Raw genomic sequence first — 27,123 nt, forward strand, 5'->3', positions numbered from 1 at the left:
TAGGTTTTACCTAGGCCTTCCTAAAGTTTACTCACTGCTTCTTTTTTTTTAATTTTTTTATTTCATAAGGTAGCTCACAATATTTGATTACAGTTAATTATCAGACATCAATCTCACCAGAATTACACCTTCCCACCATCAAATTTGGGATGTTTCCATCCCAAGTTCCAATCTCTGTCCCAAATCACAACTGAAATTATATATTTTGTATTACCTGTTATGGAAAACTGCTGAAAATGCTACAAAAAATATCCATAGAGGAGAAAGTGTGAAGATTGTTCTATTTTGGCAGGGGCCATTAAGACATTCTTTAGAATATTGCTTATGTATTGTTAAAGGTTGAGTGATGTGAACTTTTGTATATATATATATATATATATATATATCTGAAACTATGTATATATGCATATATATATTTCCCTCTATGATTTGTTGCCTACTATTTGAACCCCATCAAATGTGGTGTGGTATTTATGAACAATAGGTAGGGGATGTCTTATGATATCCAGGAATGTGTTCACTTGTGCATGAGGCTCGGCCCGAGCATGTGGGGAGTGACGTTGAGCATGACCGTGGTTGGGTTCTGGAGGTTTTCAGCTGCTGGGGCTGCATCCCTTGGGGCAGGGAGGGCTCTCACCTACCCCTCTGGGGTGCCCTGGTTAAATCACTGCTTCTACAAGGAAATTTTTTATTTTTAGTTTAATATCTTCACTCTTCATCCTAGTCAGAAATGTATTGCAAATATGGTATTAATATCTTTAAACACTTTTGGAGTTCTTCCCTAATACTTTAGAAATAGCCTAAAGTACTATTCTGAAACAACATAAAACTAATGCTGTTTAGAAACAATCTGAATATAGTGTATATTCTAAATCAGGAAATGATGATCAAAGTATTTTTTGATTTTGCATGAGGTTTTGGGTTTAAAGAGTTTTTCAATTATTTGTAGCACTGTTATTTACAATTTTGTTAATGATTGGGTTTCATTAACACAGTGACCCCACACCAACCCTGCATCAGTGTTGGCTTCCCTCCACTCTTATCTCTGGGTTCCCTCCAAATCACCCCTCGTTTTTGTCTTGGGTAAAATCAGTTATGTAGAAGAGTTCTCAGTTTTTTTTTCTTAGGGTGCCTGTCAATCTGATATTCATCTATGAGAGTATACCCCTTTCTAAAGTGACACATGAGAGCCAGCTACTTGGGGATTGCAAGCTGTGTCTTTGATTTTTATTGTAAAAAATTCCTTTTAGATTTTTTAAATTTCTAATATATATACATATATATATTCATATATGTATAGAACCATTAAATACTCCCTCCAATATATGTAGTGATATAGCACAGCAGGTAGGGCGTTCGCCTTACAAGCGGCCAACATGGCCGACCCGAGTTCGATTCCTCCGCCCCTCCCGGAGAGCCCGGCAAGCTACCGAGAGTATTCGATATGCCAGACACAGTAACAACAAAGTCTCCAATGGAGACGTTACTGGGCCCGCTCGAGCAAATCGACGATCAACGGGAGGGCCTTTACCTTTACCTATTGAACAATAGAGAAATAGATATATCATATTTTATCATTTCAAACTGCTTTTTATAGTAATAGAACAATGGTATGCAGTAATAAATTGTTGATTAATGAAATAGAATGAAAATCTTAGTCATAAACTAAGTCACATGCATAAACTACTGCCATAAGAATAAGGCACTCAATGGAGAAAGGATAGTTTCAACATATAGTATTAAAATAACCATTGCTCTAGGCAGAAAAATTATATTAGACTTGTGACAAAAATTGGTGTCAGAGACCAGAAGGAGTGAATTCAAAAGAAATGTGTTATGCTTGAAGAGAACTTTCAGAAGATTTTGTGGTTATTAGCAATTGCGTGCAATAGTATGACCAAGAGGAAAGCTAATGAAGACTAAAAGTAAAAATATTGTTTCATCTGTATGCATATATAGGTATATCTAGAATCTGTTTCTATCTGTATTTCTATTTATTTAGACAATATTAAGAAAGAAATACTGAAGAAAATGTTTGGGGAATCAGAAGTTTACCTATTAGGTACTAAAATCCTTAAGAATTAAGACTGTACTGAAGCTGAGAGTGAATAAGCTGACAGAATCTCTAAGGATGCGGGCAAAACAGGATACTGTAATATATATTTTTACTATGTGAGATTCAAATATTAGGAAGGATTAGTGAAGAAGGAAGAATTATCCAGAAGACAGAAATACACAGAGGACACTGCCAATGTCTTGAAGACTTTTGGAAGGGAGCAAAATAGTAGCAGTGGAGAGAAAATGAGAATTCAGTATACTAATGCTCTGAATCTAATGTAAATTTTTATTTCACAGATGAGGAAATTATTTTTAACTTTGTACAAATTCACTTATGAAATTGTGAATAATTTTTAGTACAGAATATGAGTATAAATGAATATTGATTGCCTTTCTATGCTTGCTATAGTTTATTAAATATATCACAGATATTTAAAATAATGAGTCTTATGCATTTCAAATATCTCCATGAGTTTAAAAAAATTGAATTTTATCTTTCAGTTTCTAAAGTATTAAGTATGCACATCATTCTACTTCTAATACTTTAGCAGAAAGAACGAAGTAGAAATAAATTTTTAATCTTACATTATTAATGTTAATTTCTAATAGAAATGATTAATATGATATTTTATTAATGGTGTGAAATAAAACTAACGTAACAGTTAAATTTAATTATTAAAATCTGTTTTTAAAACCTGATCATTCATTATTTTTACTGACTGACTTGCTTTTTGACATGAGTATGAATTCTGACTTCTTCCTATTAAGTATCTTGTCCTATAGCATTGCATCAGTAAGCCTCAAGACTGCATTGCCGTGACATTTGATTTGCTTGAATTTGGGAGAGGGTAAGATTAAAATTAGCAGATATAAACTCTTCACAGAGAGAAGGTTAAATGCTAAAATTAAGGGAAAAAACTTCTACTAAATTTCTTTGTTTATTTTTATCAATTAAATTTTTATAACATAATATTTTTGTTTTGCTTTAAATTCTAGGAGAATCAAATTCAAATTTAAGTTCAACTCTAAAAACAAGATTGTTACAAAAGCAACTAGATGTGTGTCTAGACATTTTTATTTCTTCTGGTTTAAATGCCCTTTATAAAGTTCTGTTTATAGATTTTACTGCCCAATTTAACATTGTGCTTAAGTTTATAACATAATAACTTTTGGAAGAAGTACAGTTTTAATAAAAATATAAATATTTTATGATTTCTCCTGTTCTTGTTCTTCTGATGGCATACTTTATTTAATTTAAAAAAGCAATTGAGATAAATTATGATATGTTTTATATATAAAAATTACCAAAAACTTTAAAATACTTTAGTCAGGAATGGGTTCACCAATTCCATATATATACATCTATATATATGCACATATATGTGTATATCACTATTTTGTTCTTAATAGAAAAAAGTTAAGCACATTGTTTTTAATTATTGAATTACTTTGTTTATTACTGATGACAATTTTCTAATTTTTTTCTAAGTTTTCAAAATAGAACACTTGTTTTATTGAATGGTATATTCTTTCTCTGTGATTTAAAAATGATTTCAGAGCTCATGATTTTCCTTGACTGAATCAATCTGGGCCATCCTGAGACCTTCACTGGTATTTCCTGGATACTTCCCAAATAATCTCTACTATGCTATTTATTTGAGGAAGTAAGGAATATAAATTGCTACTAGTTTTTAAATTAATATTTAATATGTAAAGGATTAATGAGTTATTCCAAAAAATTTAGCGGAGTCTTCTTATCAGATACAGAAAATGTATAATCAGAATTAGAATTTCAGTGTATAAAATCATAGTGCCATATACAAAAATAATAAATATCATATGCACGGTTTGTTTTTTTGCTTATTATTCAAATATACATAGGTATTACCTTGTTTATTTACTAACTCACATGCAAACTGTATCAGACTGTGTTTTCCAAAGAAAGAATGAATCAAATGGAAATAAATAGGACACCAAAAAAAGCAAGAGATTATAAGGAATGAAGTCTTACAATCATGCATTGGGAAATTCAAAGATCTGTTTCAGGTGATTATACAGGGCCAAATACAAACAAGCACAATTTCTATTTTAGAAATATTAATTTACTTTGAATATCACCACTCACTTTCTAATCTATATTTAATTTATGTTAATGCTTATTATTATATTGTAAGTTATTTTGATAGTCTTAAAGTTTATGCTCTAATTATACAAAATGCTATACCACCACCAAAATACTCAAGACCCTTCACCAATGTCTCTATGTTTTTAATAATCTGGTATTTTCCCTTGCTCTGCCACTGTTGGTGTATTGTTTTCATATTCCAATGGCATGGGTTTTTCATTGTTTAATACTTTCTATTCCTTTTTTTGTCTTCTATATTTCAAAGATGAGAAAAATCATTGGCATTTGTCCTTTTCCATTTGTCTTACTATGCTTATGATACATTCCAGGTCTGCCATCTTGCAGCAGACTGCATGATGTCATTTTTTTTTAAATAGCTGCATAGTAATTCCATTTTGTATGTATCCCAAAACATTTTGATCTATTTAATTTGTCCTTGGACATTTGGGTCATTTCTGATCTTGGCTATGATACCAAGTGCTACAGTGAACATAGGCATATACATGTTTCTGTGTTCTGGGAAAAGGTAGCAAGAAGTTAAACCACTAGTTTGTTGGAGTTCTATTTGTATTTTCAAAATAAATATCATATTGATTTCATTAGAGTCTAAATCAGATTATATTCCTGTCAACAGTGAATGAGGGTTTTTTTCTCTGAACCCCCACCAACAATGGTAATTTCAGTCATATTGATGTAGGATATTGTCACAAGTGTGAAATGATGAATCATCATTTTTCTTTTCATTTTCTTCTTTTTTAATTTTTATTAGTGAAATACAATGAGGTACAGTAATAGAATTACAAATTTTTGTGCTTGAGTATCAGTTATACAATGATCAAGTAACCATCCCTCCACCAGTGCAAATTTTCCACCACCACGGGTCCCAGTATCCCTCCCACCGCATCACCCCCATCCCACCCTGCCTCTGTGGCAGGGCATTCTCTTTTGTTCTCTCTCTCCTTTTGGCTGTTGTGGTTTGCAAAAGAGGCATTGACTGGCAATCATGTTTAGTCTGTAGTTTACTTTCAGCATGCTTCTCCCATCCTCTCAACACCCTTTATTTGGTGCTCCCTTCTCTCTCTGAGCCCCCTTTTCCCCTAGCATGTGTGGCTGGTCTCCAAGCCATGGAGCAAAATTCCTGGTACTAACCTCGGCCACTCTTGGGTGTTAATCTCCTATTTTCTTTATGTTTCACGGATGAATGCAATCTTTCTATGTCTATTTCTCTCTTTCTGACTCATTTCACTTAACATGATACTTTCCATGTAGTACCACTTGTATGTAAATTTCATGACTTCATCTTTTCTAACAGCTACATAGTACTCCATTGTGTAGATGTATCAAAGTTTCTTTAACCAGTCATCCGTTCTCAGGCACTCAGGTTTTTTCCAGATTCTGGCTATTGTAAAGAGTGCTGCAATGAACAAACAAGTGCAGATGTCACTTCGACTATACTTTTTTGCTTCTCTGGAATATATTCCCAAGAGTGGTATTGCTGGTTCAAATGGGAGCTCAATTTCTAATTGTTTGAGAATCATCCATAGTGTTTTCCAAAAGGGCTGAACCAGTTGGCATTCCCACCAGCAGTGAAGGCAGGTCCCTTCCTCACCACATCCGCGCCAGTACTGGTTGCTTTTGTTCTTTTGGATGTGGGCCAGTCTCTGTGCTGTGAGATGATATCTTGTTGTTGTTTTGATCTGCATCTCCCTGATGATTAATGATGTAGAGAAATTTCTCATGTGCCTTTTAGCCATTTGGATTTCTTTGAGCAAGTTTCTGTACATTTCATATCCCCATTTTAATGGGGTTGGAAGTTTACTTCTTGTGGAGTTCAACCAGTACCTTGTATATCCTTGATATCAACCCCTTGTCGGATGAGGATTCGGCGAATATCCTTTCCCATTCTGTAGACTGTCTTTGTATTTTAGTCACTGTTTCTTTTGAGGTGCAGAAGCTTCTTAGATTAAGAAGCTTTTTAATAGTCCCATTTATCTATCTCTGTTTTCACTTGCTTGGCTAGTGGCATGACATCTTTGAAGATACCATTAGCTTCAATATCATGGAGGGTTTTGCCAACTTTGTCTTCAATGAACTTTATGGATTCTGGTCTGATGATCAAGTATTTAATCCATTTTGATCTTACTTTTGTACATGGAGTTAGGCAGAGATCTGAGCCCAATTTTTTGCATGTAGCTGTCTAGTTTTGATAGCACAATTTGTTAAAAAGGCTTTCCCTGCTCCACTTCACTTTTGTTGCCCCCTTATAGAAGATTAGATGATCATATGCTTGGGGGGAGATGTCAGAATATTCAACGCTGTTCTGTTGGTCTACAGCTCTGCCTTTGTTCCAGTACCATGCTGTTATAATCATTACTCCTCTGTAGTAGAGTTTGAAGTTAGGGAGGTTGATTTCTCCCATTTTCTTTTCCCCAAGAATTGCTTTAGCTATTTGTGGGGGCTTATTGTTCCATATAAATTTCAGGAGTTTTTGCTCCATTTCTTTGTATAATGTCATGCATATCATAATAGGGATCGCATTGAATTTGTACAGTGCTTTGGGAAGTATTGCCATTTTGACAATGTTAATTCTTCCGATCCATGAACAGGGGATATTTTTCCATTTCCTTGTGTCCTCTTATTTCCTGAAGTAGTGTTTTGTAGTTTTCTTTGTACAGGTCCTTTACTTCCTTAGTTAAGTTGATTCCTAGGTACTCGATTATCTGGGGCACAATTGTGAACGGGATTGTTTTCTTCATGTCACTTTCTTCTCTTTCACTGTTTGCGTATATGGAAAGTCGTGGACTTTTGGGTATTGATTTTCTAGCCTGCCACTTTCCTATACAAGTCTATTGTTTCTAGGAGTTTCTTGACAGAGTTTTTAGGGTTCTCTAAGTATAGTATCATAACATCTCAAAATAGTGAGAGCTTGATTTCTTCCTTTCCTACCTGGATAATCTTTTTCTTCCCTAATCGCTATTTGCAAGTACTTCCAGTACTATATTGAACAGTAGTGGATAGAGTGGGCATCCTTGTCTCATCCCTGATCTTAGGGGGAAGGCTCTCAGATTTACCCCATTGAGGATGCTGCTTGCTGTAGGCATGTGGTAGATGGCTTTAACTATATTGTGGAAATTCCCCTCTATCCCCATTTTGGCGAGGGTTTTCATCATAAACAGGTGCTAGATCTTGTCAAATGCTTTCTCTGCATCTATTGATATGATCATATGGTTTTTATCTTTTCTTTTGTTGATATGATGGATTATGTTGATTGATTCCCGAAAGTTAAACCATCCTTGCATCCCCGGGGTGAATCCCACTTGGTCATAGTGTATGATCTTTTTGATGAGTTGTCAAATTCTATTTGCTAGTATTTTGTCGAGAATCTTCACATCCGTGTTCATCAGGGATATTGGCCTGTAGTTTTCTTTTCTTGTGGTGTCTTTGTTTCCTTTTGGTATTAGAGAGATATGGGCTTCATCTAAACTTTTTGGGAGAGTTTCTGTTGTTTTCAATTTCCTGTAAAAACTTGAGAAAAACTGGGAATAGGTCTGCTTTAAATGTTTAGAAAAATTTTCTAGTGAATCCATCTGGACCCGGGCTTTTGTTTTTGGGAGGACTTTTGATAACAGTTTGGATTTCCTTCATGTTAATAAGTCTATTCAGGTACTTAAGATCTTCTAAATTCAGCTTTGGGAGATTATAGGAATCCAGGAATTTATCCATTTCTTCTAGGTTCTTCTATTTCATGGCATACAGACTTTCAAAGTAGTTTCTGATGATCTTTTGAATTTCTTTGGTGTCTGTTGTGATATCCCCATTCTTATTTCTGATTCAATTTATTAGGTTTCTCTCTTTCTCTTTTTCTTTGTGAGTGTTGCTAGTGGTTTATCTATCTTATTTATTTTCTCGAAGAACCAGCTCTTGGTTTCATTGACCTTTCAGATTGTTTCTTTGGTTTCCATGACGTAGACTTCTGCTCTAAGTTTTATGATCTCTTTCCTTCTGCCTGATTTGGGCTCCTTCTATTGATCCTTTTCTAAGATCTTGAGCTGTGAAGTCAAGTTGTTTATGTGGGCTCTTTCTTCCTTCCTAAGAAATGCTTGCAGAGCTATAAATTTTCCCCTTAACGTGGCTTTAGCTGCATCCCATAAGTTTGGTAGCTTGTGTCTTCATTTTCATTTGTTTTCAAGTATCTTTTGATTTTGTCCCTGATCCACTCGTTGTTCAGCATTGAGTTGTTTAATTTCCAGTTGTTTGATTTGATTCTCCATGTCTGTGTGTGATTCACTTCTATTCTCAGTGCATCATGGTCTGAAAAGATTGTTGATACTATTTCTATCTTCCTGACTCCATTGAGGTATGTTTTGTGGCCTAGCACATGGTTTATTTTGGAAAATGTTCCATGTGGACTGGAGAAGAATGTGTATTCTTTCTTTTTGGCGTGTAAAGCCCTGTATAGGTCTATAATCCCTTTCTCTTCTGTTTCTTCTTTCAAAGTCAATGTTTCCTTGCTGAGTTTTGTTCTTGGTGATGTATCCAGAGGTGATAAAGCGATGCTGAAATCTCAGCTACTATTGTGTTGCTAGCAATGTCCTCCTTAAAATCTGTTAGCAGTTGTTTCAAGTATTTAGCTGTTGCCTCGTTAGGTGCATATACATTTAAGAGTGTGATTTCTTCCTGCTGTATGTATCCCTTGATGAAGAGAAAATAGCCTTCATTGTGCCTTCTAATGTTTTTCAACCTAAAGTTAATGTTGTCGGATACTACTATGGCCACCCCAGCTTTCTTGAGGGAGCTGTTTGCTTGCAGAATTATTTTCCATCCTTTGACTTTGAGTCTGTGTTTGCTCTGACTATTGAGATGAGTTTCTTATAGGCAGCAGAATGTTGGGTTCTGTCTCTGAATCCATTTTGCCACTCTGTGTCTCTTAATTGGTGAATTTAGACCGTTGACGTTGAGAGAGATTATTGTTATGGGGTTTTGTGTCATCTTTCTGTAAAGGTCTGTTGTGCTTGTAGGGTGTGTCTTTTATAGTATCCTCTTTAGTCCTTTTAGGTTTGGTTTTGAGTTTATGAAGTTCCTGAGCTGACGTTTATCTAGAAAATAGTACACCGTTCCTTTGATTTTAAGTGAGGGTTTAGCCAGATTATTCTTGGTGAAGCATTCATTTCAGCGAGTTTTTTCACTATATCCCGCCATTGCCTTCAGGCTTGGATGGTTTCCTCTGATAGGTCTGCTGTGAATCTAAGGGGTTCTCCTTTGTATGTGATTTCCTTCTTTGACCTTGCTGCTTGCAGTATTGTATATCTATCTATCGGCAGCATAGATCATTCTAACTATGATATGTATTGGAGTGTTTTTGTTAGTGTCTCTTTTAGCTGGTATCCTTCGGGCTGCATTGTGGAGCTCTGGGAATTTTTCAGCAATGATTTGTTTAACTGTGTTATTTTCACTGGGGTTGTTTCCCTGAGATTCTGGTACTCCAATGTTTCTAATGTTGTTCTTGGAATCATGTCCTAGGACTCTAATTCTCTGTAGAGCTATTTTGAGGTCCCTTGCCACAGTTTGTTGTTGCCTGCTGGCTTTGTGCAGCTTATCTTCCATCACACTGATTCTCTCTTCAGCTGTGGTCATTCTACTTTTGAGGGCAGAAACAGAGTTTTTTTTTATTTATTTTTTTTTATTAGTGAGGCACCATGAGGTACAGTTGTAGACTTACAAATTTTGTGCTTGGGTTTCAATTATACAATGATCAAATAACCATCCCTCCACCAGTGCCCATTTCCCACCACCACGGATCCCAGTATCCCTCCCACCCCCTATCCTCCCCTCCCCACCCTGCCTCTGTGGTAGGGCATTCCTCTCTGTTCTCTCTCTACTTTTGGCTGTTGTGGTTTGTAAAAGAGGCATTGAGTGGCAATCATGTTTGGTCTATAGTCTACTTTAAGCATGCTTCTCCCATCCTGGAGGATCCTCCCAACACCCTTTATTTGGTGCTCCCATCTCTATCTGATCTGCCTTTTCCACTAGCATGTGTGACTGGTCTCCAAGTCATGGAGCAAAATTCCTGGTACTAATCTCAGGCATTCTTGGGTGTTAGTCTCCTATTTTGTTACTTTATGTTCACCAGATGAGTACAGTCTTTCTATGTCTATCTCTCTCTTTCTGACTCATTTCACTTAACATGATACTTTCCATGTAGTAAATGTATGTAAATTTCATGACTTCATCTTTTCTAACAGCTACATAGTACTCCATTGTGTAGATGTATCAAAGTTTCTTTAACCAGTCATCTGTTCTTGGGCACTCAGGTTTTTTCCAGATTCTGGCTATTGTAAAGAGTGCTGCAATGAACAAACAAGTGCAGATGTCACTTCGACTATACTTTTTTGCTTCTCTGGGATATATTCCCAAGAGTGGCATTGCTGGTTCAAATGGGAGCTCAATTTCTAATTGTTTGAAAATCATCCATATTGTTTTCCAAAAGGGCTGAACCAGTCGGCATTCCTACCAGCAGTGAAGGAGGGTCCCTTTCTTGCCACATCCTTGTCAGCACCAGTTGCTTTTGTTCTTGTGGATTTGGGCCAGTCTCTGAGGCGTGAAATGATATCTCACTGTGGTTTTGATCTGTATCTCCATGGTGATTAATGATGTGGAGCATTTTCTCATGTGCCTTTTAGCCATTCGGATCTATGGAAACTTTTATTCGTGACATTTCTGCTCTCATTTTCCCCCATAATTTGTCGATTTTTTCTGTCATGTTACTGGATATCTATATGACTGGTTCATTGATTTGATTGAACATCTTCATCACTTCATACCTGAATTCTTTATCAGAGAGGTCCGTTAGGTGAGTTGTATTGGCAGAGGCTTCTGGATTCTTTTTGTTTTCCTCCCCATGTGGTGGGGATTTGCATTATTTCTTCATGTTGGTGTGTAGGTTTGGGGACTAGGTTCCTTGGTTTGGCTAAAGTGTCTGTGGCCGTGTAAGCAGCCACCCACTGCCCGCCAAAAATTAGGCCATGCCCACTTCTAGAGATGCCACGCCCACTTCTGCAAAGGCCACTCCCCCACAGGTACCTGGTGTGTGGGGGGGAGTAAGGACTGGGTAGGGGGGAAGACCAGCACAGTTTGTCCAAGAGGTAGGGGAGAAGACTAGCACAGCTTGTCCGAGAGGACTCCTGGGGGCTTGCAGGGAGAAATCCAAGTCCCGGGTTTGAGTGCCGGCGGATGAATTGACCTGGGTTTGGAAGAAGATCAGCACAGCTTGGTGGGGCGAAGAGGCTCTTTTCATTTTTTTAAAAATAACAATGAACACTTACATATATTTTCTAGCCTTACATATGTCCTCTTGGAGGACATGTCTGCTCATATCTGTTTATTTCTCCTCATTTTTATATGAGTATTTGGATTTTTTGTGTTTGTGAGGGCTTTTTAAATAATACTTTAAATATTAGCTTTTTATTTGATGTATCATTTGCAAATATTTTTTCCTATTTAGTATTGTATCTTATTTTAGCTAGAGTTAATTTTGCTGGTGGAAAAAATGGTTAGTTTGATACAGTCCCATTTCTTTATTTTTGTGTTTGTTGTTTTGCCTCTGTTTTGTCTTTGTTGTGTGTCTCTTTCTCTTCCACTACTATACGGTTTTGTTTACTGTAGCATTGTAGTACAAGTCAAAGTCAGAAAATACAATGCTACCCTTATAGTTTTTTCGTAGAATTTCTTTGGCTATTTGGGGGATTTTATTATACCATATAAATTTTAGTAATTCCAACTCCATGGAGAATGCCATTAGAATTTTATTGACATTTCATGAATTTTACTGATCGTATTGAATCTGTACAATGCTTTGGGTAGGAAAGTCATTTTGACAAGAGTAATTCTTTCAATCCATGAGTATGTAATATTTTTTTCCGTATGCATACTCTTCTATTTCTTTGAATAGTAGCATAGCTTTATCACATAAATATTTTTATTTTATTTGTAAAGCAATTACTGAGTATTGCTTTTGAAAGATGACTTTTTTGTTTATTTTTCTAGTTCATTTTTTTTGTATAGAATTGCTATAGTTTTTTGTGTGTTGAATTTGTGATCTGATTCCTCAGTATATTGGTTTACTCTTTCTAAGAAGTTTTTATATATATGTAATTTTTAAGAATTTTCTATGTATATTTTAATATTCTTTGCATATAATGATAGTTTAAATTATTTCCTAATTTGGATATTTTTCATATCTTTTTTGTATGATTGATGTGTCGACACGACACGATCCTCCCATTGTTCATCAATTTGCTTGAGCGGGCCCAGTAACGTCTCCATTGGAGACTTTGTTGTTACTGTGTCTGGCATATCGAATACTCTCGGTAACTTGCCGGGCTCTCCGAGAGGGGCGGAGGAATCAACTCGGGTCGGCCATGTTGGCCGCTTATAAGGCGAACGCCCTACCGCTGTGATATGATGTCTGAAGAACTTAAAAAATATATTTAAATGGAGAAAGTAGACATTCTTGCCTTGTCCCTGATCTTTGGGGGAGACATTAGTTTAGACACCATTGGGTTTTTAATTTGTTTCAGGTTTTTTGGTCTTTAACCCATATCTTCAGGTATGTTCCTTATAAATCCTATTTTATTAGGACTTCTATAGTGAATGTTGCAACTTCTCAGAGGTGTTCAGTCCATCAATTGATATAGTTCTAATCTTTTATTTTTCCTTTTATTGATATGGTGTTTTATATATTCACTGACTAACATTTATCAAGACATCCTTGCCTCTATGGTATGAAGGAAACTTGATCATGGCATATGATCATATTGATATATTGTCATATTTAATTTGGTAAGATTGTTTTGAGGAAATTTGAATCTATGTTCAACATAAATATTGATCTATAATTTTATTTTAAAATAATATCTATTCTTTTTGTATTAGGGAAATTTTGTCTTCAAATAAAGCTTTTGGAAACAGTCCTTTATCTTTGATAGTTTGCAAGCCCTTGTGGAAGATAGGCACTAAATATTGTTTGAAGTTTATTGATTGTGGGAAGCTTTCTTAATACTCTTTCAGTTTTCTAAATAATAATTGGTCAAATGTTCAGGTTTTTGACTTGTTCTTGATTCAATATTGGGGAATTGGATGATTCCAAGATTTTATTTATTTTTTTTAGTTTCTCTAATGGTGATATATGATTGTTCATAGTGATCTCGTGATGTTTTTATATTTCTGAGATATATCTGTTATATATCTCAGAATATATATTTTAATATATGTTTTTATATGTTTTAATATATGTTTTAATATATGTTTTAATTTCTCCCTTTAAATCTAACCTAACTTATTTGGACTTTTTCTTGCTTTTTCTTCATTCAGTTAAAGATTCATAAATCATATTTGCTATTTTTTTAAAAAAGCTACTGGTCTTATTGACCCCGTATATTATTTTCTTAATTTTTATCTCATTGATTTGCATTCTGATTTTTATTATCTCTTACCTTCTACTTATATTGGGACTCATTTCTTGCTCTTTTTCAAGTTTCTCAAGTTGTGTGCTCTGGTCACTGAAACCTGTATTTCTATGATCTTCCTCTTAGTCCTACGTTTCATTCATTTCAAGGAATTTTTAATTTCTTACTTCATTTCTTCTTTTTAAAAAGATTTTATTATTGAATCACTGTGAGATAGATCTTTACAAAGCTATTTATAATTAGGTTTCAGTCATACAGTGTTCTAACACCCATCCCTCCACCCACCAGTGTACATTGCCCAGCACCAGTGTCCCTAGTTTCTCTCCTATCATCTCCCCCTCACTCCAGCCTGTCTCTATGGCAGGCAGTTTTCTTCTCTTTTTCTCTCTATCTCTGTCTTACTTGTCTCTGTCTTGTCTCTCTGTCTCTGTCTCTGTGTCTCTATGTATCTGTCTATGTGTCTCTGTCTCTTTCTCTCTCTATCTCTACCCCTCCCCCCGCCGCCCCCTTTAGGGCATTGTGGTTTGCATTCAGGATACTGAAAGGTATACTCCTTTACCTACTTTTAACACCCAGTTCTTGTCTAGTAAGATCATTTCCTGGGATGACAATAATAGACAGCGTTTCTTTGACCCATCATTTGGGGAGTTCCTTAGCCAGAGTCTTATTACGGAGCATCTGGTAGCATTTGGAATCATATAGGAAATAGCTGATTAGCAAGCATCTCTATAAAGAGATCACTGTTTATAAACTTCTTGGAATGAGAAAGCCTTCGCAGTAAATTTTTCTAGACTACTAAGACACTTATACCATTTAAAAACACAGAAGTCAAAAGGACAATCAAGTGCAGACCATCTAGACCAGAGATAGCACAGGGATTAGGAATTTTCCTTGCATGAGGTTCATATCAATCAGTACCTTGGTACTGGGTATGACCAATAAAGTCAGCTATTTCCCATACCCTTCTCTTACACAAAATACGTAGACCATTCTTAGAAAGTAGCATCTGCATTGACTTCTATGACTAGAAATCTGATAACAATAAATAACAAACATGGGAAATGATCCCAAAATATTTTGGGGTAGAAAAATAGAAAAATTGATGAATAAAGAATCTTTCTTTCTCCTATATCCACATTGATGTTAAATGTAAATACTGATTGAGATAGTCAAATTTAACCTTTCTAGAAATATTTCTGTTCAACAGCATGATCAATGCTTCTGTCTTTAAAATGCAAATTTCTGCAATTAACTCAATTTTTACCTTGAATAAAAAAATTTAAACTGGTTGTTATAATAATATAAGAATCAAAAACAATTTTTTTCTGTTTTGCAGCTTAAGTGGGTCAAATGCTTAAGGAAAAAATGGCTTTAGACAAAGAGATGATGAATATAAATCAAATCAAAATGTGATACAACTTGTTCCAGTTAAATGGCTTTTTAGAAACCTTGCTCTAGGCTAAAAGAAAGAAAAATTGTAAATTGTGTGACCTGAACACAAATCCAGTAAACACATGTAGCCTGAATGCATTGTGTTATAAATATGTTCATTCACTTGACTTCAGTTCATTCACTCGACATTTATTGAACATGAACTATTACCAACCATGATACAAACTATACTTTGAAAAGTCTGCATGTGTAAATGAAAATGACAACACACTCAGCTTCCAGAACAGACCAGTCTCATGTTTGTTGTCAATAAATGAGTGGTCAAGGCAAAGAGCCTGTGACAAGTCTTTAGATGAACTCTGAAGGAGGGGAGTACATGTAAAACACTAGAGGTAGTGGAAACTTTTATCAAGAGATACAAACTTTGAGCTGGGACTTAAAATTTCTCAGGTTGAGAAGTGGATAAGAAATTCAATCAGGAAACTGTAGGTATGAGTTCACCAAAGTGAAATATGTTGAATAATAAAAGAATTTTTGTTAATTTTTGCATGTATACAAGAGCTATAAAATGAAACTGTAAAAATAAAACCATGTTTAGTACCATATATGTTATATTTTATTGAGAATGTAGAACTGTAGCACTATCCTTCTGTTGTTCATCTATTTGCTCAAGTGAGCACAAGTAATGTCTCCATTGAGAGACTTGTTACTGTTTTGGCATATCGACTACATCATGGGGAGCTTGCCAGGCTCTGCCGTGTGGGTAGGACACTCTCAATAGCTTGCCAGGCTCTGAGAGGGGCGGAGGAATCGAACCCGGGTAGGCTACTTGCAAGGCAAATGCCCTACCTGCTGGAATTAATAAATATTTTGTTTAGGTGAAATGTGTTAATATTTGTATACAAATATCATAAAAAATATTTAGGGGCACTATAGATTAATTATGAAATTATATATTTCTGTCAATGTACTTAAAACTCTTACCTGGAAATATGTATATAAAGATATAAATTCAAAGAAATGTCATATAAAATATATTATATATACATTGAAGAAAGTGGTCATTAGTAATATCTTTCAGGAGAGCAACTATGGTCCTCCTCACTGGTGATAACTGTGTAGAGTACTGCTCATGATTTGAAATATTGTAAATGATATGTCAACTACATAATTTTAAGATGGTTTGAACTACAGGTGCTTTATAGGTTTTTGTGTTTTCTTACATTCAATGTAATTTTATTTAATCTTCAAACTTTTAAAAGAACTTTAGTTCCTGGGTTGCAAGTATTTAATTTACCAGTGTGATACAGAATCTTTTCTGTGTTTTTATGTCCTGTTTACTTCTTCTGATTATAATTGTAGGCAAATAGTTCTTAGTCCTGAGTCTATACTGTACACAAAATTTGAATTTTGTGCTGGAAGGGAACAATGTATGTGTTTTAATGCATTAAATATTTCCAAATTAATGTCTCCAGCATCATATTCCATTGAAAAACCATATTTTTGAACAGCATAAATGATATGTATTAATCAGTATTTTAATTTCATTTCATTTATATGCATTCTTATTTATTTTAATATATTCAATTTACTTTGGTAACATGATTCACAGGAATATATGTTTTATCTGTTTCAGTAGAACAGTAATTTTTCCATTCACACTCACCGTCACAGTGCCAATATCACTCTACACTGTTCACAGGTTTCTTCTAGTCAGCCACCCCCAGCTTTGTAATTTTCAGATTTTTTTGTTAGAGTATAGAGATTGGTTGTCATTGGACATTGTCTATTTTTTGCTTTGTTTCCTTATATATAAACTAATAATGGTACCACCTGATTTTTTTCCTTCTTACTTATTCTGCTTAACATGCACTTTCATTTACATTAGATAAAAAAGCTAAATTTTAGCATTCTTATCGTATTTCATTCTGTATACATATAGACCATAGCTTCATTTTCTACTTATTTGTCATTGGGCACTTAGGTTTTGCTTAATATAAGCCTTACTCAAATGAACATATTTCTGTATACAGTTTTTGAACATGTTTTGTGTTCTTTAGATAGGTAACTAGGAGTGCAATTTCAAGTTAATAAAATAATTTTATTTTTAATTATTTGCACAATCTACATTTTATGTAACTAAATTGTGATAAAATAAAATGAGATTGACAGTACTGTGTTTGGTACAAGTAAGTCTCACTTTGCAGAGTGAATTCACCCTTCAAGATATGGACCATAACTATTAAAGATTATGTCTCACTTGAAATGTGTGTACATGCCTGTGCCTACACATGTGTCTATGATTCCTTGTTTAATGCTTTTAATTCAGTTATAACGGATCAGAATTAGCTTTAGGGAGAAAGCTTATACTTCTTACTCTGCACATCAAAACAAAAAAAATCTATATCCTAATTGAAACCATTTTTGTATGACATTTTTAATAACAGTTATTTACTGTACAAGAGAAGTGACATGCTGCAAAATAGATTTCAGAGGAATTTTTATAGAATTTAAGTATCTACATTGTAACTTCTGGGAGGGCAAATCTTGTCAATATTTTGATCACTGAAATATAAATATTTATGACCTCTAGAGGGGCAGTTTTTAAACTTTTACACATATGGACCTGTAAAAAATATTCAAAATACTCCAGAAGCCACTAGAGATAGATAAAAGGCATAATTTATAAAAATAATATGTTCCAACATTTATTCTTTGTTACCACGTGAACCAGTATACTGTATCTTAGGCAGTAGTAGCTTATCCTCAGATCAGCAGGATATTTCTGCAAGACTGGCCACAGACTGCAGAATTTTATAGGAAAGTACATAGATCATGTTTGAGGAAAGTACTGTCTCTGCTCAAAATTGTTGACTGTAACTGAGATTTATTCAAATGCCAAATTCCTATTCTCAATTAATTTTTTCAAAGATCTTGTAAGAAGACAAATAAATTTTGTTCACATATATCTTTTTTGGTCACTGTTGTGATACTCCTGGCTCTGTATGCAGGAATTACTCCTGTGGTGCTCAGGGCACCCTGTGGGATGCCGGGGATCGAACCCCGGTCAGCCGCATGCAAGGAAAACACCCTCCCTCCTGTGCTGTCACTCTGGCGTTTGCCTTGCATGCAGCCAATATGGCTGACCCAAGTTCGATTCCTCCGCCCCTCTCAGAGAGCCCGGCAAGCTACGGAGAGTATCTCGCCCACATGGCAGAGCCTGGCAAGCTACCCGTAAGGTATTCAATATGCCAAACACAGTAACAAGAAGTCTCACGATGGATACGTTACTGGGCCCACTCGAGCAAAGCGATGAACAACGGGAGGACCGAGACTCACATATATCCTTACTGCTTTTAGTCACAGTGCTTAAAAACACATAGTGAGGACTCAATATAAATATTTGTTGAATTAATAAGAAATTTGTAATTAATCACTCTTATTATTATTATATTTTTTATTATTATTTTTGTTTTTTTGGTCACACCCGGCGATGCACAGGAGTTACTCCTGGTTCATGCACTCAGGAATTACTCCTGGCAGTGCTCGGGGGACCATATGGGTTGCTGGGAATCGAACCTAGGTCAGCTGCGTGCAAGGCAAATGCCCTACCCGCTGTGCTATTGCTCCAGCCCAGTCTTATTATTTTTTTAGGGGCTGGGGGGATAGCACAGCGGGTAGGACATTTGCCTTGCATGCGGCTGACCTGCGTATGATTCCTCCGCCCCTCTCAGAGCCCGGCAAGCTATCGAGAGTACCTCGCCGGCACAACAAAGCCTGGCAAGCCACCCATGACATATTCGATATGCCAAACACAGTAACTACAAGTCTCACAATGGAGATGTTACTGGGCCTGCTTGAGCAAATCGATGAACAACAGGAGGACAGTGCTACAGTGCTACAGATTATTTTTTAGGACAGAAGATGAATAATTAGGCTGCTGAGAATTACTCATCTGAGTCAGGTGATTTCAAAAACCTAATATGTACATTAGTAAGGCAGTGGTACTTAGTTCAAAACAGTATTTCTGAGTCTAGAGAGACAGTATAGCAGGTAAGGAACTTGTCTTGAAAATGACTGACCTAGGTTTGATCCCAGCACTCTCCTGAGTCTCCTGAGAAACTCAGTCTGCTGAGCCTACCAGGAGAGAGTACAGAAAAAGGAGTGAGCTCTGAGCACTGCCTAGTGTGGCCCCCAAACAAACAAACACAGAGACATTGTTTCAGTGGAAAATGCTAGCAATGATAAAAGTAAACATCTAGTCAGTACTAGAAGAGTAGCACTGTACTGCTGTTCATGGATTTACTGGGGCGAGATACTCTCGGTAGCTTGCCGGGCTTAGCGTATACTTTATAGTTTATGAAAATTTAATTGTTTGACATCGAAAATGCCTAGATGAATATGTCCACAACTCTAAATATTGAAAGTGACTCGCAATTTTAAAAAAACTTACCACTACAATATATAAACTATGTTTCTGAAAATAATCTATTTTCTTGCTACCTCCTGTTCTAGACAGCATTGGTTCATGCCTAGTGCCTCATGGTCTTCCAGTTACCACCAGGAAATCCCTGAGTGGTCCCAGAACCAAGACAAATGGGGAAAAAAAGCAATTGTGATACTGTATCATCATCTAGAAAAAAATACTGTAATTGTTTTCTCTGTTCTTCTGTCAGAAAAGTATTATGCTTTTTGGAAACTATTTCAGGATAAAATTTTTACACTAGTAGTTTTGAAAATATTACATGAATTCTTAAAAGGAAAAAATTAGATACATATATACATAAATATGCGTGTATGAATAAAATGTGCTTGTCATATTATAATGACTGTGAAAAAAATAACTGGAGATTAAGGGTATGGCAAATCTCATCAGTTTTGAGGATAGCATATTAGCTATCTTTAGATAGCTGAAATCTAAAGCTTTCAAGTTAAATTTCAAGAGAGACTTCCTCTTTGGTATATGTTCTAAAATATCTCTAAAGGAAGGCACTTGTAGTGAAGGTGCTGAGAGTAGGGATGAGATATGCTCGAAGTAGAGAGAGAAGGGTTAATGCCAGTTTACACAGCAGTAACATTTCTAGTTTCTCGTAGTTATCTTGATGGATTTCTTTTTGTTTGTTTGTTTGTTTTTTCTACACTGTTCATTACCTGGGCTGTAGAATTAAGTAATGTAAATAAAGAATCTTGCTAATACCCAGGAAAAAATAGCTATGATTTTAATGATTAAATCTGGACTGAATTTCTTTTTTTAAATCTTACTTCTTTATTTTATACATGTTTCCCAGGATAGTCCACTGGTCTTACAGTCTGACAGGAATGTAACAATGAATGCAAGAAATCACATGGGGCAGTTAACTGGACAGCTGACAGTAGGTGAGTGTTTTGTTTAGATTTTTCTATAGTATTTTATTTAGAACTGTGTAGATGTTTAATTTGGGACAGTAAGTATTTTTTTAATATTTAGCTAGACCTCCTGGTATAGTCCATTTATCTCAGATATGATTATCAGAAAACTAGTTATATTTTCTTTTGATGGTCATTATTGCTGTCGTGAGTATGTTATTATGAGACCAAATTACATATTTTGCTGTTATTATACTTGAGTTCATAAATTCACTGATTACAAATATCTGCTAGAAAGTGCCAGAATTACAGTATGTGGACTTAACAGAACTCTATGATATAATACCAGGAATCTATCATCTCTATGTAAATAATTGCCTAAAAAATGTTTACTGAGAATATAAATTTTGAATAGCATAATAGAATGTTACTATTTTGGAATTTCTCAATGTTTTAAAATTTGAGGCAGAAATTATATGTTCAAGGCTTTTGGGCAATAAAGTTTATAAATTTAGGTGATCTTACCAGTAAGAATTTAGAGATTTTTTATTACATAGATATTACTTTATTCCATTTATTTAGAAAAACAGAAAGTAAAAAGTTGTGATTATATAAAATCACATAAATAATTTAGTATTAAGATTGAAATAACTTAAAATACAATTTTCTGTGAGAAATTTACCTAATACTGATTTCTTGTGTGTGTAAACTTATGTAACACATGAAACCATTATAATTTGTAGAATGAGTTATTCTTATCTTAATGAGAATCTGATCAATATAGAGTATAGATATAAATCATCTAAATTATTCAAGAAATTACATTAAAAGTGTGAGATTTATAAACATGAATTTTAATCTGTCTACTTGTTAGATAGTGGAATACATTTTCTGCATTATTTGTCTTAATGAAGTTCAAAGTTAAATACTTGAGCATACATGAATTTTCTGAAAAGTATAATTGGATTTAATTTATATTACTTAAATTTTGTTTTGCATATTTTACAGCTTAAAGTTGGTCCGTAGATATTAATTGCTAAAATCAGCATCTTGTCATATGTGGTATTAAAATTTATAGGAGAGCTCTATGCAAATGGTTTAAAATTTGAAAATGTGTTTATGAACAGAGAACTAACTTAAGCCAATTAAATAATATTCAAACTGTAAAAATGGTCTAAACTAGGCAAAATTTCGATAGCATATTTTTCTTAATTTTGGAAATTTGTTTCCATTCTTTTCTTCATATGAAAATATTTTAGTGTTAATAATAACATCTAAATTTAACCAGAAATACTATACAAATATGCAATGTTAAATTCAACAGCTACATAGCCATCTTTAGAGCAAAACATTTGTTTGATTATATGCAGGACAATAAAATTTCTTTGCATTTTTCTCCATGATTTCTTGAAGGAAGCATAAAGTACTGTGCTTGTGTTGTCAAACACCATCCTAGCCTTGTTTGTTTATTTAAATTATTAAAATACAGCTGCCTAAATATGCATTTTAGGTTCTAAAATTAAGAAGGATGATTGTTTATGTATTGTCCATTAATTCAATAAATATTCAGTCTAATGCTTGCTGTGAGTTTGTTGTATATGTCCATTACAAATGAATGTTGAATCTGGTCATAAGATTTCTTTGAGCATATTGCTATGCTCATATGATTTTATATTCCTTTTGATAATAAGATTTTATACCTTGATTGATAATTGTATATTGAAACATTCTTTCATCTCTGTAATGAATCCCACATTATTACCACGTATATATTTAATATTTTGTTGGATTTGGATCTCTAAGATTTTTCTAAGGATATTTGCATTGATATTCATCAGGAATATTAGTGTACAATTCTCTAGTGATATCTTTGTTCACTTTGAAATTAGGATAATGTCTTTAAAGAACTGTTGGGAATTATACTCATTTTTTCTAATCTGGAGAACTTTAGGAGTATAAGTAAAAAATGTCTTTGAAGACAGGGTAGGACTCACTTATTAGCCCACTTATGAGACTTAGACTTTTGTTTTATTCTTTTTTTTCTTTGTTCTTTATTCAAAATCATTCTTAGGGAGTTGTGTGATTCTGAAAATATCTCTTATTCTTTGTTTCTCCAAGGTAGTGACATAAAGCTGTTCATATTAACCACTTATTATCCGTCTTTTGAATTTATTAAGTATATTTTGTATTGTATTGTTTTTTTTCATCTTCTATATGACTTATTAGACTTTTCTCTTTTTTCCCCAGTCATTCTAGCTCTAACTCAAGATCTATCACTCTTGTTTGGTTTATAAAAATGCTTCTTGTTTTATTTACATTTTGTATTATTTTCTTGAATTATTTCATAGATTTCTTCTCTAATTTCTTCTCTTAAAAAATATATCGAGACACCATGATTTACAAAGTTGTTCATAATAAAGTTATTTCAATCATACAGCATTTCAACACCAATCTTGTCACCAATCTTCCCTTCCCTCCACCAATACCCAGGTTCCTCACAATTCCATACTTTCTGATTGGCAAGCATACAACAAATTTATTTCATATTACTTAGTACCATAAAATTTAAGGGAATGACAAATAGAATCATCAGAAAATAAACCCATAGTATTCATTTGTGATGATTAATTACTTAATTACATAATTAATTATTTTCTACTGGATTGCCACATAATTTTACATTTATTAATATAGCAGAAGAAAAACATGCACTAGTAGTGAGTGCCACACTCAATGTCACATGAGGGAAAGTTTCTCCTGTCCTTTAAAGAAGGTCTTTTAATGCCCTGCCACAGAGGCAGGGTCGGATGGGGGGATAGGGGTGGGAGTGATACTGGGATCCATGGTGATGGAAAATGGGCACTGGTGGAGGGTTGGGTATTTGATCATTGTATAATCGAAACCCATGCACAAAAATTTTGTAAGTCTACAACTGTACCTCATGGTGTTTCACTAATAAAAATTAATAAAAAAAAGATTTTTAATGTTTCTTCCAAAATTGGCTTCAAGGCCGTAAATTCCTTAAGCTGTTGCCTTTCATGAAGCTTTGTACAGTTCCTCAATATATGAGTGACAATCTAGCTGGATAGAGTATTCTTCATGAGATTTCTCTTTGTTTGAGTTTTTTTTTTTACTATATTCTTCCATGTTCTTTTGGCTCATAGAGTCCCTTTTGATAGATTGGCTGTACCTCCTAGCTATATATAAGTTCCTTTTTTGATCTTTCTTTATTCAATATTCTGTCTCTATCTTGGATTTTATAACGTGAGCATAATGTATCTTGGAGTTCTAGTTTAGTCTGTTTTCACTGGGGCCCTTCTGGTCTCATGGATCTTGGTGTCTGTGATTCTTAACTGCGAACAATTCTTATGGATGATTTCTTTAACTGTTGCTTCTTTGTATTATTTCTTTCCTGTTCTTATAGAAATCTGATGATTTTGTTTTTGTTTTTGAACTCATCCCACAGTTCTTTGGTATGCTGTTAATTTCTTTACAGACTCTTTCCCACTTTCTGCTGTGTCCTGAGAGTTTCCTCCTTCTCATCCTGGAGTTCCTTGATCCTTTGTTCAGCATCTGCCATCCAGAGCTCTATAAACTGTTTTACGCAGCCTACTACGTTCTTCCTTTCTGTCATTTCTTACTGTAGGAGCTTTTTTTCTCATTTTGACTCTCACGAGTTTTTGTGCTTTGCGAACTACCTGTTATCATCTCTTTTAACTCATTGAATATTCTTATTATAGTGTCACTAAAGCACTGCTGAGGATTTGCTGGTGTTGTTTATGTCTATGTTGATATTATTTTCACCCATTGAGCTTTGGTGGGCTTTGATCTGTTTTACTCGTTGGTTTTCTAGTGTTCTCTCTGTGGTGGGTATGAGGCTTCGTAGCCCCTGGGAAGATGTTGAGAAATGGAGCTGGAGATTGCTCTCTGTCTTGTCTGCCTATCCTCACAAAATGACAGGAAGAACAACTGTGAGCAGCATGTCATTTGTTGAGTAGAAACGCCAATAAAGGAGTTGTGATGTGGGCCCTTAATATGGTTCAGGTAGGGTGTGGGGGCTGCCCGGAGCCTCCTGCCAGGAAGGGATTATGCCTCATGTTCTGGAATAGGTTCAGTGATATAAGCATGAGGTAAGCCACACCTGGGATGGTGGAGAAACATACAGAATTTCAGCTCTCCTCTAATTTTTATTATTTCTTTACATAAGTTTGGATTCTTTTTTTATATTTTATTTTATTTTATTTTTGCTTTTGGGGCCACACCCAGCAGTGCTTAGGGGTTACTCCTGGCTCTGCACTCAGGAATTACTCCTGGTGGTGCTTGGGAGACCATATTGGATGCTGGGAATCGAACCCGGGTCGGCCGCGTGAAGGCAAACATCCTACCTGCTGTGCTATTGCCTCAGCTCTAGGATGGGTTCTTTTATTTAATGTTTCTTGATTTGGATTACTTATTAGTTACACAGAGCTTACTTATGTAAGCCTGCATTGCTATAAACTCCCCTAGTACTGTTTTTTCCTATGTTATATTCTATGTTCTGATAATTTGTCTTCATTCTTAATTATTTCTGAGATGTTATATTTCTCCTTTGATTTCCTCCTAGTTCCAAAGTTAATAGTATATTTCTCTCTTCACAAATGTTAGAGCTACCCTGATTTTCTTTTTTTATAGTTGGTTCCTACTTTCTGACATGATAGTCTAAAAAGATACTTGATATAATTTCTATAGTTATGAATTTATAGTCAGATGGTCAGACTTCTTCGTCAAAACCCTGAATGATCATCTTGAGTCTCTTCAAGTTCCTAGAACGAGCAGATGCCATTGGGCTACGCTAGCACACAACAGGAATGAATGGAGACTTTACTGGAGCCCACTCGAGCAAATCAATGTGTAACAGGAGATCAAGTGATCAAGTGATGATTTTATGGACATTTGGTTTGTGCCCTGTATGTGCCCTGTATGTATTCTATAGAATGCTACATGTGTACCAGAGAACAAAGTGCAGTAAGCTTTTGCAAGGTGAAGTCTTATGCATATTTATTAATTACAGCTCTTTATTTAGGACCCTACTATTGTTAATGTCTCTTCTACTGATTTTGCTTTCAGAGAGCATCTTTGCAGTTGGTTTTTCTGAAGTCTTGTGGGAGTTTTTTATATCTGATGTACTAGGGACCTTTCCAACATTTTTGTTTTTAATCTGTCTACACAGATGAATTTTTGTTCCTTCATTGCTCCTGGTACTCCTTGTAGGCTAGGATTGAGAGTCCAGGTTGGAAGAGGGTTGGGTGGCGATCTGATGTTCACACTCATTCATTATGGAGACTTTGACTCTGACTTTGAGTAAATCTTGATAAGTATTTGAAATTTGTAATCATGAGTGGAGTGCAGTAGCAACATAACTAAGGCCTTGCAGACTGAAACTAGTTCACAAAGCTCCTAGTTGCTGACAGTGACTGTATTCAAAATTTCACAGTCCTAGACAGCCATTGAGCTTCATGATCAAGAATGTCTATTATCAATTACAGTATAGACAGGACTGGGCTTTGCATTTGCAGATCATGTTTGCAGCATTTCTATTCCTAGTAAGCTGACCTGGTTGGTATATACTGCTGTGAGTGCTTGGAAAAGCTTGTGGCATTAAGTCTGAGTGGGCCTAGGTTGAAGCCAAATATTCAAAATCATAGTTGCCTTGGTATCCTTTAGGACTATGGAAGAAAGGCCTGAGCAGGTGAGGGGATGTGCTGGGCCATGTAAACTCAATGCCCAATGTCAATGTCTAATGCCCATGCTGTGTTTGAATATGTATACAAGGTCACCTGCAGACCAGTCTATGAGAAGCCACAGACATCTCTACCTAATACCAGTGTCCCGGGTGCTGGAGACCCAGATTATTAGTACCTGGGACAGCTATAATATCTATTCTTTTTCTCTTGAGGGTGACCAGTTTGTCAGATTGTGAGTTATTTCCGCATGCATAACACTACTTCAATATCAAGTGGATTGGTGTGATAACCAGGAGTATACACCGCCAATGCCTGGCATTTCCTGACAGTTTTCACTCTGCCTGTGTTTGACCACACAGACCTGCATAAGAACTATGTGTGGATGTATTGGATAGCATAGTGAAGCTGACTAAACTAGAAATGGGTTCTTGGTTCTCAGTCACAGTGCATGTTTTCAGATGCAGAATGGAGACAGCGGACAGTGCACCTCTTCTCTGCTCTTGGCTCTGCCCTCGGGCTATGTGCAGATTGTAGTCTGATTCTATTATTTGGACCTCCTGCTGGCACCCAGAGGTGTGCTGGAAGGAGCTGGCTCTGTTTGCCTATACTTACACAAAAGTCCTCCAGGCTCTTGTTGCCCAGCCCAGCTCAGTGATGAATCCTTAGAAACTGCTTCTGTTTCCAAAAGAGGAATAATGATGGCATTGCCCAGTGAGTATGTAAGATTCCACCACCGTTAAACCTGAATGTGTTTCAGACCACTGTGGTCTCTTGACTCCTTTTCCGGTGTTAGAGTAGAATTGTACGTTGGTGTTGCCAGGTGTGCTGCTTGCCCTTCCCACCTGCTTCCCAGGGCAAAGTTCCATGCCCTCCAGAAACTTCTTCCTATTAAGCAATCCGACTCTCTCTCATACAAGGACATTCACCTTCCTGGTTTATATATATATATATATATATATATATATATATTTATTTATTTTGGCTACAGCTTGTTGCTGTAGGTGGGGTTTCTCTT

At 35.3% G+C, this 27,123-nt stretch overlaps 1 protein-coding gene across 1 annotated transcript in view; it reads left to right on the forward strand.

The window, feature by feature from the left end:
- Nucleotides 1-27,123, forward strand: part of SGCZ (sarcoglycan zeta) — a 1,114,038-nt gene that overhangs the window by 966,174 nt on the left and 120,741 nt on the right. The window contains exon 5 of the mRNA XM_056114214.1: nt 20,328-20,415. Within this exon, the coding sequence (XP_055970189.1) occupies nt 20,328-20,415 (88 nt within the window). The remainder of the gene's footprint in view (nt 1-20,327; nt 20,416-27,123) is intronic.

This window comes from Sorex fumeus, unplaced genomic scaffold, assembly GCF_029834395.1.
Source record: "Sorex fumeus unplaced genomic scaffold, SorFum_2.1 ptg000024l, whole genome shotgun sequence".
NCBI lineage: Eukaryota > Metazoa > Chordata > Mammalia > Eulipotyphla > Soricidae > Sorex > Sorex fumeus.